At 40.6% G+C, this 17,252-nt stretch overlaps 2 protein-coding genes across 3 annotated transcripts in view; one reads left to right on the top strand and one right to left on the bottom strand.

Moving 5' to 3' along the window:
* LOC124711164 (GDP-Man:Man(3)GlcNAc(2)-PP-Dol alpha-1,2-mannosyltransferase) overlaps window positions 1–7,645 on the bottom strand; it is a 67,159-nt gene extending 59,514 nt beyond the window's left edge. The window contains exons 1-4 of the mRNA XM_047241079.1: window positions 7,372–7,645; window positions 7,183–7,273; window positions 6,863–6,990; window positions 2,130–2,365 (exon numbers count right to left, since the gene is read on the bottom strand). Of these exons, the coding sequence (XP_047097035.1) occupies window positions 2,130–2,365; window positions 6,863–6,990; window positions 7,183–7,273; window positions 7,372–7,391 (475 nt within the window). The 5' untranslated portion in view covers window positions 7,392–7,645. The remainder of the gene's footprint in view (window positions 1–2,129; window positions 2,366–6,862; window positions 6,991–7,182; window positions 7,274–7,371) is intronic.
* A 69-nt stretch (window positions 7,646–7,714) lies between these two features.
* The window catches only part of LOC124711163 (copper-transporting ATPase 1), a 524,020-nt gene continuing 514,482 nt past the window's right edge, over window positions 7,715–17,252 (top strand). The window contains exons 1-2 of one of the 2 annotated variants that reach the window (XM_047241075.1): window positions 7,715–8,297; window positions 8,404–8,545. In XM_047241075.1, the coding sequence (XP_047097031.1) occupies window positions 8,039–8,297; window positions 8,404–8,545 (401 nt within the window). In that variant the 5' untranslated portion in view covers window positions 7,715–8,038. The remainder of the gene's footprint in view (window positions 8,298–8,403; window positions 8,546–17,252) is intronic. The other variant, XM_047241073.1, reaches the window with a different exon arrangement.

Raw genomic sequence — 17,252 nt, 5'->3', positions numbered from 1 at the left:
GTTGGTGTAATGGTTCAGGGATTCCGAAGACCTAGGCTGTAGGGAAGGGACCGTTTGACGTGGAATGGGTGGCAGCTGTGATAATGGAGGTACTGTTGCTTGTTGGTGCGTTTGATGTGGACAGACGTGTGAAGCTGGCCATTGGACAGATGGAGGTCAACGTCAAGGAAAGTGGCATGGGATTTGGAGTAGGACCAGGTGAATCTGATGGAACCAAAGGAGTTGAGGTTGGAGAGGAAATTCTGGAGTTCTTCTTCACTGTGAGTCCAGATCATGAAGGTGTCATCAATAAATCTGTACCAAACTTTGGGTTGGCAGGCCTGGGTAACCAAGAAGGCGCTGCCTGGATTGGAATGACTCCTTACCCTCCCCCTTAAAACCCACATCCTTTCGTCTTTCCCTCTCCTTCCCTCTTTCCTGATGGAGCAACCGTTGGTTGCGAAAGCTTGAATTTTGTGTGTATGTTTGTGTTTGTTTGTGTGTCTATCGACCTGCCAGCGCTTTCGTTTGGTAAGTAACATCATCTTTGTTTTTAGAACTGTGTACTATGTTATAGTACATATTTCAAATCCTGTCATATTAACTAACAAACATGCCATTGCTACAGAAGTGCATAATTTAAGTAGACTTATATCACTGCTATATATGTACAGTTATCATTTTGTAGAAACTGATGCACATGTAGTTGTCATAAACCTGAAAACCAGTTTGTTTTTGGTACATAACACATTTATAGTGCAGCTCATGGCATATAAAACATGTCTTTTAGTAAGAAATAATTACATTTTCTGAAATTAGGCTTGATGTTAGTGATACTGGAAATTCTCTAATTGAAAGTAGAACTGATGGCAAATAAAACACTGAGACAGCAACACATGAGAGTGTTTATTTCTGCACAGCATCACCAATTGCAACAACAATGTAGACACTATCACCTACACCACTGAAGCTTCCAACTTTGATACAATACACTTGCCAATCATATACTGTTTCCCAAAACACAATAGTGATGTAAAATGAACTTGCAAACACTAGCAACAATCAAAAGAGTAATCTACACCGAGTTTGCATAAACTTAAAAACTTAAGTTTCACACGTCAGTTGTAGTTACAATAGAGCAGAATCTCAAAGTTTCATTTCAGTAATACTCAATTTATCAACCAAATTCAAAAGGAACTATTACACAGACAACAATTCAAATACTAATCTCATTTTAGAAAAACTACTTTTTCTAAATATTTGTACGAATAACAATATGAAACTGTGTATGACTTCTTACTGCTATGTACCGGGTGGTTATAATTAAAGAGCAGCTCCTCAAAGAGGTCCAGTATGGGCTGTAATAATTGTATGGCAGTGAAACTTGGTAGATATTCTAATGTGAAACTAATTTATGCTGGGAGTAAAAAAAAAAGTTCCAATTTTGGCCACCAGGTGCAAATCTGGCACTCTCAAATCAAGAAAGACATATAGGAATGTTTCCACATGTAATGGATTAAGAATGAGATGTGGGCAGAAAAAGTCAAACTAGTGAAAGGCAATGTTGATTTTATTATTAACTGCTGATTACACAATTTGTTGAATATGAGCATCAGAGACGTCAACGAGATGCTGTACTGTGCCAGATTTGCACTGTTGGTCAAAATCAGAACTTACTAGTTTTGACCATAAATCAGTTCCATATGAATGTATCTACTAAGTTTTGCCAGATGATAATTATAGCCCACACTGGACCTCCATGAGTAGCTATACATTACTTATAACCACCCAGTATTAAAAAAGTAAAAGGAAAGCAGTATAAAATGGGAAGGAAAGGAAAACCAAAGCTTTAAATGTAGCTTATTTTTATAATTGCAAAAATGAGAACTATAACTTCATGCATAATATGTAATATTTAATTGACAATATCAGTGCAAAGGAACTAAAATAATTTTGTGAATGAAAGCCAACAGTAGATTAAGCAATAAGCAGTATGTCAATGCTGTACAGTTCTTTCAGTTTAAGAGTACACACCATACCTCATCAAAGAAAGTTGCAATTGACAGTAGCAGCCCTGTAGCTCTACTTGGCACATCTCAATAACAAAGTTATTTTAAGAGAAACATCAATGGCCTGACTTTTGCACTGACCTGGAACATAAGTAAGTATTGCCTCCAGTCCCAGAAGGAATGATCCAATACTCTGTCCCAGTATTGTGAACAACGGATATCTGTCAGCCTCGAGCAGCCTGCGCCATCTCAAATACACAAAACCCACTTGGTCTGTGTGCAACTCAACATTGAATCTTTGATGGACACGTTTCAGGATATCCTCTGGGGAGACATCCAGATCACCTGTATAGATTACCATCCTCACACTTGGAAACCTAAGAGGATTGTGACATACAAATATAACTTCTACATACCAAAATGTTCTAAGTTAAAAAGCATCTTTTAGTTAAATATGCTGTGATGAAATCATATCCCTGGACCCAGTAAAATCAAACAAAATTGAAGGAGCAACAAATAGCCTTTTTTCACCTCCTTTCCACACACATTTATTGAGGTGCAAGAGCTAAATACAATCTATCTTGACATGTGCACTTGCGCTTTGTCACAACTGACTAACGTGCTGTAGTCTTCTAACAAGTCTTCACTTGACCATGTCAGATTAGTCACTTTGCGAAATACTGTGGAATTTTTATGATGCCATCTGATGCAATGCTCGAGGGCATAAATAACAGCAACATCAATTGTGGCTGTAATGATAAGAGTCAATGAAAATGATTCACTTGCATTACATAAAGCAAAGAATAAGAGTTGACAGAGAGTAAGACAATACTGGAAAGAAAAACCTCACATGAATTTTATACATAGTGGATGCCATTGAACTCCGTGACTGTTCCTTTATAGGGTGTAGAAAAATTTCTGCTACCAATCACAGTAAAAGATTATTTATTCATCACATGACCGGTTTCAGGCTCGTGCCCATCCTTGGATGTTTATACATTCAAGTACAGGTTTATATTGCTAGAGATCAATAAAGATTATTATAATTACACTGTGGTGAAACAGATGTGAAAATGGTAACAAATGTGCAACTGAGTGGAAAAACTGTCACAACAGCATAATTATAATAAGGATACTTAATCTTACTGATCTCCAGCAACATAAACATGTACACGAATGTATGAACACCTGAGGATGGGCACTAGCCCGAAACCAGTTGTGAGGTGAAAAACCTCACTCTAGTACCCGAACAGGAAGAATGACAGCAGTCTAAAGCTTGCTCACATAAACTGTACCACAATGGGCCATAACAATGACAAATTAAGGAAAAGCAATCATTTAAAACCATTCGGGGTTATAGATGTATACTTCATGGGAAACACTCTCAAAACAATGACCTTCAGACAGGGTAATTTGGTGAAGAACCTGATGATGTACAATAAGGTGTATGCTTAGATTAAGTGGAAGATAAGCAGAGTGTTTGGAGTACCATATCTCACCATTAAATGATACAAACCCACACCTACAACAGCAGCAACAGTTGTGTCCAAATCTATATGTAAACTTTTTTTCAGCTGTCAGGTATATACTGATTAATCTACAGCAACTACTCAATTTGAAAGTCATACGTACAAGAACTTGAATATGGACATCAGCTGTATGTGGCAGGTGAAAAATACAGATCAACCCTTTTATACAACAGGTGCCTTGGCATTAACATGGCAGAACCTACACAAGCTCTGTCTCAAATTACATTATTTAGTAAAAACAGTGATGTACAAGATGCAGTATTATTTGGCACATCAACAGCCTGCGAAAAGTGCTGTAAAACTATCTAAATCATTAGTCTATTCAACAAAACAGGAACAGTCCTGGAGTAGACAGCAAACTTAATAAATGGACTTACCTACATCTACACTCCCAAGACCACTGCCTAGTATATGGCAATGTGTGGGTAGTGGTATGCCTCTTTTCTACAAACTGTTAGCCTGTATGGTACAGTGGACGCTGGGTTGCAGTGAGTGCAGTCTCACTATTTATTTCAGATGAATTTCCTAGAGCAAAGTTTGCATTAACGGGAACGTTTGATACCACTTCATCAACTCACAACCAAACTGTCACTTCATAGTCTAATCTACACCTCGAGGTACACTACAGATCAGTATTTTACCGCATCTACAATTTCATATTCACATTTGTTGGTTTCACCAACTCACTCATGAGCTATTACCTCACAACACAACCTAGATCTTATAATATGCTTCAGATCAATCCACCACCACAACATACCGTCCACACACCAATACAGACACAGAACAAATATTGTCAGTGGTCTGCTCTATTTCTGTTCATGCATATTTGATGTTGTATGCCATATCTTCATTATTTTATGGAACAAAACTGACATCCAGTATCATTAGGTTCAACTGACCCTAAAAGTTTGACTGCATGCTGCACTAACATCATTATTTGGTTCGGTTCTGTTTCCTTCAAACTGGTAATCAGAGTGTGCCAACAATACAAAGCAATATTTAAAATTTATGCAATGTGGGTCCTCAATACTGTGGGAAAAATGTGAAATCAGGAGTTTCTAAGACACACAGGAAACAAACTCCAAGCGTGACATCTGCAAATAAATATGAGGAGAGCACTTATTAATAACAAAAACCCTTGTATTGCTCAAATGTGTGAGATACAAATCAAATAGGACTAACATATAATATTAAATGCATACAAAGAAAGGCAGCACATAAGGCCACAGGTTTGTTTGACCTATGGAAGAGCACCACAGAGATGCTGAAAAACCTAAAAAGGGGCATGCTTGAAGATATACATGAACTATCATGCATAACTAAAAAGTTTGAAGAACCAAATTTAAGTGGGGAACACAGTAAAATACACAGCCCTGTATGTGTTGCTCTCATAAGGATTGTCAAGATGAGATTATATTAATTACAGCATGCACAGATACATCTAGGTCGTCGTTCTTCCTGCGCTCCAAACACAAATGAAACAGCAAAAATCCCTAATAAGTGGTACAATGGGATGAACACCCTCCCATGCATTTCACACTGTGTTGCACGATATAGATGTATAATTATTCATTCTGGAGGCCATGGTGAATATCCATCCTCCAAGCAATGTCTCGTCAAAGTATGGCCTGACAGTTCATTGACAGATGAGCAGACCACCATCTTGTTGGTAAAAATCTCATATCTCCAAACATCACTCAAATGGAAGGGAAAATTTATATGGGAAACATGCTGAGAAACATCAGACACTGTGCAAATATGCTGTAGAGAAAATAATAGTGTATAACTCTCAGATGAAATGTATAAATATTCTTATCAGGTGTTTCAGTTTACCAGCCTACTGATCCCGAAGTGCAGTGGAAGAGAACAATAGCGTTAAAGCAGTTACTCTCCATAAGCAAATCCATTGTATAGTGCAGTCTTGTCACTATTTCACATTTAGGAGTAAATGACTAATACTTGAAATACAGATATACCGTCATAACAACACAGGTGATTATTGGGACTGCAAGGACAAAGCATAAGATTAATATCTGATAATACAAATCAAAAGAAAGTCACATACGACCAACAAAGTTCTAGGAAACACAATGTGATAATTCTTCAGTTATAATTCAGCAATATTATTTATCACATTTTTTCAAACAAGTAGTAGTCAAACAGAAGAGATCATCATGAGAGCAATGAGAGCTGTGGCAGAGATTTCTAACAAATCATAAAACCTTGTTTAACAGCTGTCAGAAAATTCATGGTCAGCTCTTTACGTGAAATTCTCAACTCTGTCGTTTTGTTGTCATATTGTGATTGAAAATGATATACACATACAGCAAATCACAGTGAAGTGATGGGAATGACAGCAGTGAAAGACTAGATTTCTGAATTTTACTATCATTGAAATGAAGAACACTGCAGTCTCTTTGCTCAGGCTGAAGCACTTGAGTCATTACCCATGTTTGCAGCTAACAGATTAAAAACTTATCCTTTTCCTCCCGAAATTACACTTCCTCTTCAGTAATACATTTACAGTTTCTATGCCTAACAAACTAAGGAACCAACAACCCACGCTCAAGATAATGGGATAAGTCTTGAAACCTATAATATTCACTTTTGAGACATAGCCACAAGATTTCCAAACTGACAATCACTTTAGCACAATTTCTTAATCATTACCAAAGTAGTTTACAAGCTGCACCCATTTTTGTGGGTGTATACAAGTTTGTTCTCGTTGTTACTTGAGGAGAGTGTTTAAAAAAGGAATATGTATCTCCAGCAGGAAGCATGTTAACTGGTCTGTCTAAAATCTCACCAAACTCAAGGGAAAAATGTTAAATCATAAAAATGATATCGGTTTTTCACAATAAAGTGGTATGGTTGTAACATGCAATCCCAGAACTGCAGTTCTGTGTTAGGAGCTACATATAATATATGGTATAGCTATTGCACTAATAGTGATTGTCAGAACATGGAAGGACTCTACTGTAATCACTCTCAAATGTTTTAAATGGCCCTAAGAATATGACATGTATCTAAGCCATAAGACCCCCCCCCCCCGCCACACACACACACACACACACACACACACACACACACACACACACACACACACAAAGTATTCTTCTGCATGGTAATCTACTTTGTCACGATTACACCAACGTAATGATGCTTCAACTGTGTATTTCACAAATAAAAAAAAATAAATAAGTTGAGAGTATATCAGAGCTTAACAAACTGTATGCTGTCTTTTACTACACAATTAAGAAAACACTACATATTTCATCTGCATACTCTAATGCTGGAAGCACCAAACGTTTTACAACTCTGTTTCATTTTTCAGTGCCTCACCTTGTATTCAATGCTTTCACAGCGCACCACAAAACTCTTTCCCCACCTCCTCCAGTATTGCAATAAGGATGGAAAAATGCCACAGTAACATGCTGGCTTGATGTGGCTTCCCGTCGTTTTCTGAAATACTAATGAAACGAATATTGTTATTGAAGATTTCAATTTATCTTATAAAAAACTAAACATATTTTGCTTATACTGGCATGACCGCTATTATTTGTAAAGTTTACTACTACGACATACAATTTAATGGTACTCACTGTGATGTGGCTTACGAGTGTCTATGGATATGTTTCTACACTAGCTCTAGGGTAATTTACCTTCCTCAACAGCAGTAACAAAACGGGTGCAACAATGACGAGGAGAAGTAGAGTGATTCCAGTAAAACCCATTAACCAGTGTGAAAGACGTCTGTGAAAACAGATCCGTTCACGTGAATATTGAATGGCAACATGACAATATATAACCTTTATTTGTGACAATTCTGGGTCTAGAACATGCATACTTACTTCCAAAGGCAACCGCGCATTTTTAACGCGTGGCCAATAAACGTACCACGTCAACAGAAGTTTGTTTCTCACTGTGACGAGAACTTCACAGCAGTACAATTTTTAAAAAACAGTTTTCGTAATAGAACTATTTGAGTTCCGTAAATGCTGACACTAGGCTGTCAATGCAACAGTGAATCTATGCCATGCACATTGGTTAGAGCAGAAATACGAAGACTTTTAAACTTGCACTACTACGTCCATACTCCACCGCGCAGCATCTCTGTATGACGCAGAGACAAATGACAAACGCAAAACATACAGTCAGACGCGCGGGAAGGGGTAATACCAAATGTGATGTATATAAATTAACAGCTGTGACATGACTCTCACGCGAAGTAGTTTACTGACCCTTGTGGCAGTGGCATGGTGGTTTCCTCTTAGGTGCTAACATTTATAGAGTATTTTATATGAACGTTTTAGATTTTTTTAGCGAAGTGTTTTCTGAAAGCTTTATATCAGTGTAAGAAACCACAACTTAGATAAAATTAGACAAAGTGCACTATAGTAGGATGTAGTGTGTAATCCGTTGATCATTGCTAGGAACGACTGCAATTTTGACATTCATGGACTAGTTAAAACAAATGTCAATTTGAAACAAGAATTAGATCTTTTGTGAAAGAGAAATATGGCTCTTTACAGCGAAGTTGTAATGTCAATAAGTGGACTGAAAGAATCGTCTGCTGCGCAGTCATTAGAAGCAGCTTTATGTACAATGCCAGGTGTACAAAATACTAAAATGTCATTTCAAGATGAGGAAGCAACAGTGATATTTGATGTGAGTGCTTCGTCGAACGAAAGTTGTATAGCAGAAATTGCGTCAATGGGATACAAAGCATCAATAAAACGGCAGACTGTAGTGAAAGGATTAGTTTTCAAGAAAAAAGGTTAGCAAATATTTCGTTGTCAAATTTACAATGCCTACCACACAAAACAATGTTAGATACCTTAACTCGAAATGTTTTTTGCCAAAGTTTTTTTCAATTATTTTAGATGGTGTCAAAGAAGTGACAGAAGATTCGCTTCAGAAGCGCCTGTTATTCATTAATGGCGTGAAGAGTTATAATCTGAATCCAGATTTGGACAAAGTGACAGTTTTAATAAATGAAGACAGCACTGACATCAATGTGATCTGGTAAGATGCTTCCTTTTTTTTAATCTGTCACAGTTAATCTGTTTTTAGTAACTGTACCCATTGACACAATACCTGTACACATTTTACTGTGACAGTATAGCAACAATTTTATATTTTCACTGATGTAGCAACTAAACTATTAATTTGTTGTATATAACATGCCCTTCAAACATTAGCAGATTGTATTTCCAGTTTTTTGTACAAAGCTAGAGCAGCAGCCACATTAACAAATAAATTACCTGCTCATACACTAGGCCTACTGCATTTTGACAAAATCGCGGTGACAATAACTTGTAAATGGGTGTATCATATGCAACTCTTTATGTTGTTTCTTTCGTTAACAGTACTAGCTTTTGTTTATTTCAAGCTGCTGTGCCTTAATTCAGCATGTTTGTATGAACACCGTTACCAGTTAAAGGCATAATAGGTTGTTTATCTCTCTCTCTCTCTCTCTCTCTCTCTCTCTCTCTCACAAACACACACACACACACACACACACAGGGAGCACCAAATTCTAGTATATAAAAACAGTTGCTGGTCCTAATTCCTAAAGATATAAATATATTAGAAGAGAGAGACCTAAACTATGCTTTAAAACGTTGTTTTACACCTCGATGCTGAAGAGTTTTATGAGGCTCAATTTGTGACTGACGGAAGTTTCCTCTTTAGCAGTCTACACGAACAGGCTGTTATAGTAAAAAGACTCTTATGTGCATTCAGCTGGCAATAATGAAATTGTTCAGTACCGTATCGTATTGATACCGTATAATAGTTATCCGAGAAGGCGTAGGTCTATCGTAACCAAACATACACACACATTTCCGTGTATGCCACGGAATTATTGTTTCTGTAGCTTTGTCGTACGACAATGTACGGAGGATTATGGTTTATATACATTTTAGTCACTTCGCTTGCCGGAAACTGGTAGTAAATTATTTAGGTACGCACATTTTATACGGAAATGAGCTTGAATTTCCAGCATGGGCCATAATGCAGACATCTGTATGAATTATGACGATGGAAATATCACATTTGAATTACGGACGTGCAAAATGCTGTAAAAACAAATTAATTTCTGCAAAATTCATAAGAAAAGACAGGAACGCGGAAAATGACGCTGAACAATTTTACGTCGGCTAATTTCGATTAACTGATTGCTATATTTTTCACCTTAAGATTTGCTATGGAAGCTAATGAAACAGCGCTCAAAATGAAATAGATGCCAAGAAAAAAAATATTTGTGGTGCCGCTCAGTTTTATCAAAAAGTATTGTACCTCATCTACATACATTCGCCCAAAATGTTGATGTGCATGTGTCCGCGTTATATGACTATTTTCGTGGTGTATTTTTATTTAAACTGTAGGAAATCAGCTGAAGCTAGATGTAATCATGTTAGACTTAAGTAACGGCCGTACACATAATTAAAAAAAAAAAGTTACATGTGTGGATCCCGTGAGAAGCACAGTTAAGACTATTGACGGCATGCAAAGCGGTCAGCGTGAAAATTCAGCGGTCAGTCCGTTGCTCCCTTTACGTTATAGGTACCAGTGATAACTTATGGGGAGTGAAGGACTTGGCACTCTTGTTACGTCAATATTTGTCTAGCTTCTTTCAATCTCTGCTTCTCCTGGATCAAAGAAGCGGACGAAAAGTTTGCAAGGGTTACCAAATCACCCTTGCTTTTTGAAAAGCAATAAAAATCGCGAAAATTAAATAGTAGTACCATTGACTTTTTTTTCCAGGAAATTAAGATTTCCAACTTAACATCATCCACCGGGCCAAACTCTCGCTATATACACTAATGAAACAGAACATCATGACCACCTACGTATTAGCAGGTATGTCCACCTTTGGCACGGATAACAGTGGCGACACGTTGTGATGTGGAAGCAATGAAGAATTGGTAGGTCGCTGGAGGGAGTTGGCACCACATCTGCACGCTCAAGTCACCTAATTTTCGTAAATTCCGGGCATGAGGCCGATGAGCTGTGACGTAACATTGTCACACTCCTGGTCCTGTGACATGGCGCATTATCTTGGTGAAAAATGCTACTTCCTTTGCCTTCATGGTGCCTTGCACGAGCTCCGCTAGACCCACGGATACCCACGTGAACGTTCCCCAAAGAATAATAGAGCCACTGCCAGTTTGTCTCCATCCCGCAGTACGGGCGTCAAGGAGCTGTTCTCCCGGAAGAGGATGGATTCGTGCTCTTCCATTGGCGTAATGAAGAGGGCATCCAGATTCATCAGACCATCCAGCACACTGCCACTGCGCCAACATCCAGTGCTGATTATCAAATGCTCATTTCAGCCATAGTTGCAGATGTTGCGGCATTAACATTGGCACGTGCATGGGTCGTCAGCTGAAGGGGCACATTGTTAGGAGTATTCAGTGCTCTGTTTGTTCAGACACATTTGTACTCTGACCACATTAAAGTCTATTAAAGTCTGATGTTAGTTCCACCACAGTTCACCACCTGCCCTCTTACCAGTCTGCCAAGCCGACGACGTCCGATATCTGTAATGAGGCGTGGGCGCACAATCCCACATCTGGATATGGTTTCAAGTTGCTTTTGCCACGTATTAAAGACACAACAGTATTACTCTAACATCTGACAAGTCGTGTAGTTTGCGAAATGGTCGTGTTGAACCTCCGGGCCATCACAATCTGCCTTCGGATAGATCGCGCGCCTTCCCTGTTCTAGACACGGATAGCACACTCACTGATACTTCATGCACCATGTATGTGTCTGACTAGCAATCATTCCTCGCCCAGTTATGTTACTGTCACCTGGACAGCTTTATATCGATAGTAGGTCAGTGCTCATCATGTTCTGGCTGGTTAGAATCAGTAAGTAGATAATGTCACAAGATTGTCGTATTTTCCGACTTTAAACCTCCGGCAGAGTATCTTTCGACATGCTGCCCCCACAGGAGTAGAACATACATGGCAGGGTCCAATTATATGAGTCATTGAATTATAGTGTCTGGCACTTAAGCACCACCCCTTGGGAAGGCCTTTGAGCCAATCCTTAGTGCGTGGGTAACAGCCACATTCAGATGTTCACAAAGATGGCCACACGTGATCTCACTCAACCTGGTTTTTCCTTTTTTTTGTGGCTTTCTGACATGGTCGACTCAGCATAAAATACATGATAAGTGCTACAAATTAAAAGAAATATCCAGTCACATCTGCATTTACAGCAAAGACAAACTAATGTTTATATTAGTTGTATTCATAACAATTAAATCGTGATACGTTTAGCCACCAAGAAGTTGTATATATGTCTGTACAGTGACCAGGAATGGTTGAAGAACATTTTTTCACACAATCTACTTATCATTTGGCGCCCATCTGCCTCACTCCCTGATTTCCCTCGTGCTCGTGTCAGTTATCACTGCTAATTGTGACACACACTGCATACAGATGTTGCACTTGGGTGTCCCAGGTGCCTATCCAGCTTGGTGCCTCAAGGTGCCACCACTAACTGTGGTACAACCTGTACAGAAATCTTACAGTTGTTGCTTGGGCCTGACAGTGACAACATGTGGTGCTGCTAGTAGTGTCCTCACTCTGGTAGGAAGTTGTTGTCCACAAAGCGCCAAGGATGCAGCAATTCGGTGGTCATGTAATATTGCAGTGGACCACTGGAAATGGTGTGGTGTATGTCCTCCTCCGTGCAATTATCCCATAGGGATGAGTCAATCAGTTGTAGCTGTGAGAGGTTCAGTCGTATTTCAAGTCCAGAGAAACTTAGTTACCAGAAACTTGCTGTGATGCATATCAAGGAACTACCGTGGTCGTGTGCTATTCTTCCCATTGTTTGTATGATGTGCACCACTTATTGTTCCACAAGGTTCTGGTTTGCAGCTGTACATCTTGCAGAAGGTTTGTGTGAGAAAAATATTTGTACATCTTTGCCCCATGACGGATGGCACTCTTTGTGAGAGCGTCATCAGTTTCATTGCCACTGATACAACGCTGACCCTTTACCCACAGCATCTTGATTTTCTTGTTACGTCACTGTATTTCGGCAGAACAGTCTATAATTTGGTACTCCGAGCAATTGTTGGCATTATTGTCAGCATCATTCCATATGAGCAACAGTGCTGATCGCGAGTCTGGTAGAATAACGATTGTATTTTTACCAGGGTCGTCAACATATTTAAGTCCCTCTGGTCTTGCTGCAAATTCTGCTGTAAGTACCGAGGGAGATGGAATTGGTCAGTGTGACTTGCCTCTTCATCATAATAAGCACTACCATTGTCATCTGAAGTACGTGATCCATCTGTGTCGAGACAGTGCACGTTCCCGTACACATAAAGTCCTTTGACAGCTGCAGGCTAATTAGGATCAATGTGTGGTATATCCATACGAATGTCTAAATACGTGGTGCTATCAAAAATTTTCGGGACTGGTTCTGCCATCTGTTGAAAACCTTACCTTTGGACTAATGGTCACCATCAACCTCGAAGTAAAACTTCCTGGCAGATTAAAACTGTGTGCCCAACCAAGACTCGAACTCAGGACCTTTGCCTTTCGTGGGCAAGTGCTCTACCATGTGAGCTACCGAAGCACGACTCACGCCCGGTCCTCACAGCTTTACTTCTGCCAGTATCTCGTCTCCTACCTTCCAAAGTTTACGGAAGCTCTCCTGCAAACCTTGCAGAACTAGCACTCCTGGAAACATCCCCCAGGCTGTGACTAAGCCATGTCTCCGCAGTAGCCTTTCTTTCAGGAGTGCTAGTTCTGCAAGGTTCGCAGGAGAGCTTCTGTAAAGTTTGGAAGGTAGGAGACGAGATACTGGCAGAAGTAAAGCTGTGAGGACCAGGCGTGAGTCGTGCTTCGGTAGCTCAGATGGTAGAGCACTTGCCCGCGAAAGGCAAAGGTCCCGAGTTCGAGTCTCGATCGGGCACACAGTTTTAATCTGCCAGGAAGTTTCATATCAGCGCACACTCCGCTGCAGAGTGAAAATCTCATTCTGGGAACCTCGAAGTAGTCCCCATCCACACGTACACACTGGTCCCAGCACTTCTGCCACTGTTCAAACGTTTTCTGGAAGTCCTGTTCTTTTAGGGTGTTTGTCACTGCCAACAATGCTTCTTGAATCCTTTCTAGAGTGGCGAACCAACGGCCTTTCAACTTGAGTTTCAGTTTTGGGAATTGTGCGAAGTCGCAAGGCGCCAAATCTGGCGAGTACGGTGGGTGGGGTACAACTGCCATGTTGTTTTTTGCCAAAAAGGTCCTGGTGAGCAAGGACGTGTGATAGGGCGCGTTGTGATGCAGCAGCCACTTCCCTTGACGCCAAAGTTTGGGCCATTATCACTGCACGTTTCCACAGAGCTGTCGCAAAACATCACAGCAGTATGCGGAATTCACTGTTTGGTTGGGTGGGACGAATTCTTTGTGCACCATTACCTTGGTATCAAAGAAAACGATGATCATGCTCTTCCCTTTGCTCTTCACCTGCCTTACTTTTTTGGGTCTCGGAGAACCTGTGCTCTTCCATTGGGACGATTGTTGCTTTGTCTTAACCATAAATCCAGCTCTCGTCGCCGGTGATAACCCGTGACGAGAAGGCTGGATCATCAGATGCGGTCTGGCGAAGGTCCGTGCACACTTCAACATGCTATGCCTTCCATCATAAAATCGCAACACCAAACACAGGGTATTATGGAAATCACTGAACACTCATGTCCTCCCAGCTGAATACCACTCCGCACGCTGACTCATCAGATATGCAGCTCTCGCCACCTGGCGGTGCAAAGATCTACTACTCCTACTTTCCAACTTTCCAGATGGCAGCACCAGTCCCGAAAATTTTGGATTCCACCTCTTATCTTATTGTATTATTGTAATCCACCGAGAAACGTGATTGTGTGAAAAACTGTTGTAATTCGGAGACATCGTGATGAAATATTGTGAAATATGTATGCTAGTAGTGGAAGCATTTTTCTACCAAAACTCTAATCCTCAAACGAATTGTGTTCATTTTAGTAGATATTTGGAACCAACGTATGCGTCCTCCGAGTTCAAGTGGAGACTCTGTAGCTTTGACAAGAAGGGCATCCATAGGAGTTGACTGCAAAGCACTGAAGTAGCGCCTGATATTAATCTGTTAACAGTTTGTAGGGTAAAATGAGTGGCCAGGCCATAGCAAAGGTAACGGTAGTCTATAAACAACTGCACTAGTGTAGTATCCCACCATCCTCCATTAATAGAATGTATAATATCAACTATGTTTTCACTTTTTTAGGAGGATGTAGTTCACATGTGTGGACCAAGTGAGCATCCAGTTCATATAGAGGTCAAGACAGTTCACAACTTGTTTGCCATTAATAGAATGTATAATATCAATTATGTTTTCATTTTTTAGGAGGATGTAGTTCACATGTGTGGACCAAGTGAGCATCCAGTTCATATAGAGGTCAAGACAGTTCACAACTTGTTTGACCGGTTTACGAAAAGGACCGAACAACATCGTTCTTGGTTCGTGCCATGTATAGTTTACGTAAAGGCAATCCAGATTTGGCTGGCGATATTTCTAAGGAATTTCGATGCAACCAATCCTAAAACTTCTCCATAGCGAGAGACAGCTGACGTCGACATTTGTGCTTGTAGTCCTAAAGCATAGCTGGTCTGCACACTGGATAGCTTTGACGTGATCTTGCAGAAGCAAATGTAGGTCTTCAGTGTACAGATTAAGTAATGGAGGTGTTTAGGTTGAGCTTTGCCGTAAACCTTTGCTCGTACAGCGTGGCCCAGTTGCTCAGTAAATGATATACGTTGCGGATAGGCCGGCCGTAGTGGCCGAGCGGTTCTAGGCGCAACAGTCTGGTACACGCGACCGCTACGGTCGCAGGTTCGAATCCTGCCTCAGGCATGGATGTGTGTGATGTCCTTAGGTTAGTTAGGTTTAAGTAGTTCTAAGTTCTAGGGGACTGATGATCTCAGAAGTTAAGTCCCATAGGGCTCAGAGCCATTTGAACCATTGCGGATAGACGTACTTAGCATGCCAAGGTTCTTTAACTGTCGCGGTAATTGTGGGACATGATGCTATCATAGGCTTTGGTAGACAGTCAACAGATACCTGTTGCCACTAAGGTAAATCTGTATATCAGAAACTAAAGCGGTAAGGGCACCAGAAGTGTCTCGACCTTTACTAAATCTGTATTGCCCACTTGGAAGGAAATTCGAGTCTGTGTTTAAACATGCGTTGTAAAGTTTTGGAAAAGCGTGGCAGTGTTATCAATCCATATGATGTGGTTCCTGCTGGTGGCTTCCCACTCTTGTGAACAGGTGTGGTGCGTACAGTTTTCAGCTCAGGGATGTCAGTGTGAGTGAACCACACTGTATGGTAAGTTCACCAGACAAAAAGTTAGTCACCCCAGTGTGTGCGTACAGACAAATTGTTAAGTCTGTATAGATAACACAGCGATAGTGACGTGCTCAACCGCATGTGCACTGGCTCTACGTGAGCACAAGGCAACATCGATCACTGCTACAGTGTTTCAAGTGGACACTGTATGTAAAAATGGGTAAGTGTAAGGACGTGACAGAGCGGCAAAAATGGTCAATCGTATTCGGTCATGTCTGTGACTACACAGTGTGTGAAATTGCTGGATTTGCTGGTGTCTCGGGACAGGCTGTTCAAGATATCTACAAGCAAATGTGTAACACATGTGGCCACGAAAAATTTCGTCGGAATTGGGCTCGGAAAAAGATGCTGACTGACGCTTGTGAATAAAAACCGCTTACAGACCCGACAGGAATTGCTGGAGGCAGTGCATGGAGACCCATCCCCACCTGTTAGTGAGAGGACATTGCGACGGGAACTGCATGCAGTGAACATTTGGAGTTGGTCGCCTTGCAAGAGGCCATCGCTCACATAGGCACATAAAGACCACAACAGCAAAGTTCCTCGAGCTGGAAGAATATGGGACCTGTTTTCTGAATACTCACCCATCATATTACATCTCGATTGGCCTGCAAAATCACCTGACTTGTATAGAAAATCTGTGGGGCATGTTGGAACAGCGAGTAAAATGCAAACACCAACATCCTCGCAATTTGGTGGAATTGCACGATCGAATCCTCATTGAGTTGCTTAATCTAGATATGATGTACCTGCACAACTTTGTGGACTCACTTCCTAATTGAAACCAGGTTGTTATCTGGTCCATGAGCAGATTTACACGGTGTTGAATGATGCTTGTAATGACTTCTGTAGGGGTGACTGGTTTTTTGTCGGGTGAGCTTATATTTTGGGCAATAGTTATTTTCCCACTTCCGGAAGCAGCCTAATTGTGGCGTTTGATATCTTGTCCAGTCTAGGACCGGTATTTGTATCCCGTGCCACTGCCCTGTGGAGATCCTTTACACAGAATGGTTCGCAGAGATTATGATGTAGGTTATTTTCTGATTGGACGTCTTCCATATAGCGTTCCACTGAATCCGACATGATATAATCTAAAATGGTAGTCGGAATATGTGGCAGGTATGTGAAGAATGTCCCAGATCTGTTGGACGTTCGCTGGATAACGATTTGTCGTATCCAGATTGAGAGCATTGTATATACTTTGGTGTGACTGTCATTAAGTGTTTTCCAGCTGTCTCTTTTCTTTCGCTTCACTGTCGCTTGTACGTGATTGAATTGCATATAACGTTCGGTTGTAGGGCATTGCCTGTAAGCCTTTAGTGCTTCT

The sequence above is a fragment of the Schistocerca piceifrons genome, chromosome 8 (genome assembly GCF_021461385.2).
Source record: "Schistocerca piceifrons isolate TAMUIC-IGC-003096 chromosome 8, iqSchPice1.1, whole genome shotgun sequence".
NCBI classification, from domain to species: domain Eukaryota; kingdom Metazoa; phylum Arthropoda; class Insecta; order Orthoptera; family Acrididae; genus Schistocerca; species Schistocerca piceifrons.
The sequence above is the reverse complement of the archived record's forward strand: the minus strand, read 5'-3'. Positions and strand labels throughout refer to the sequence as shown.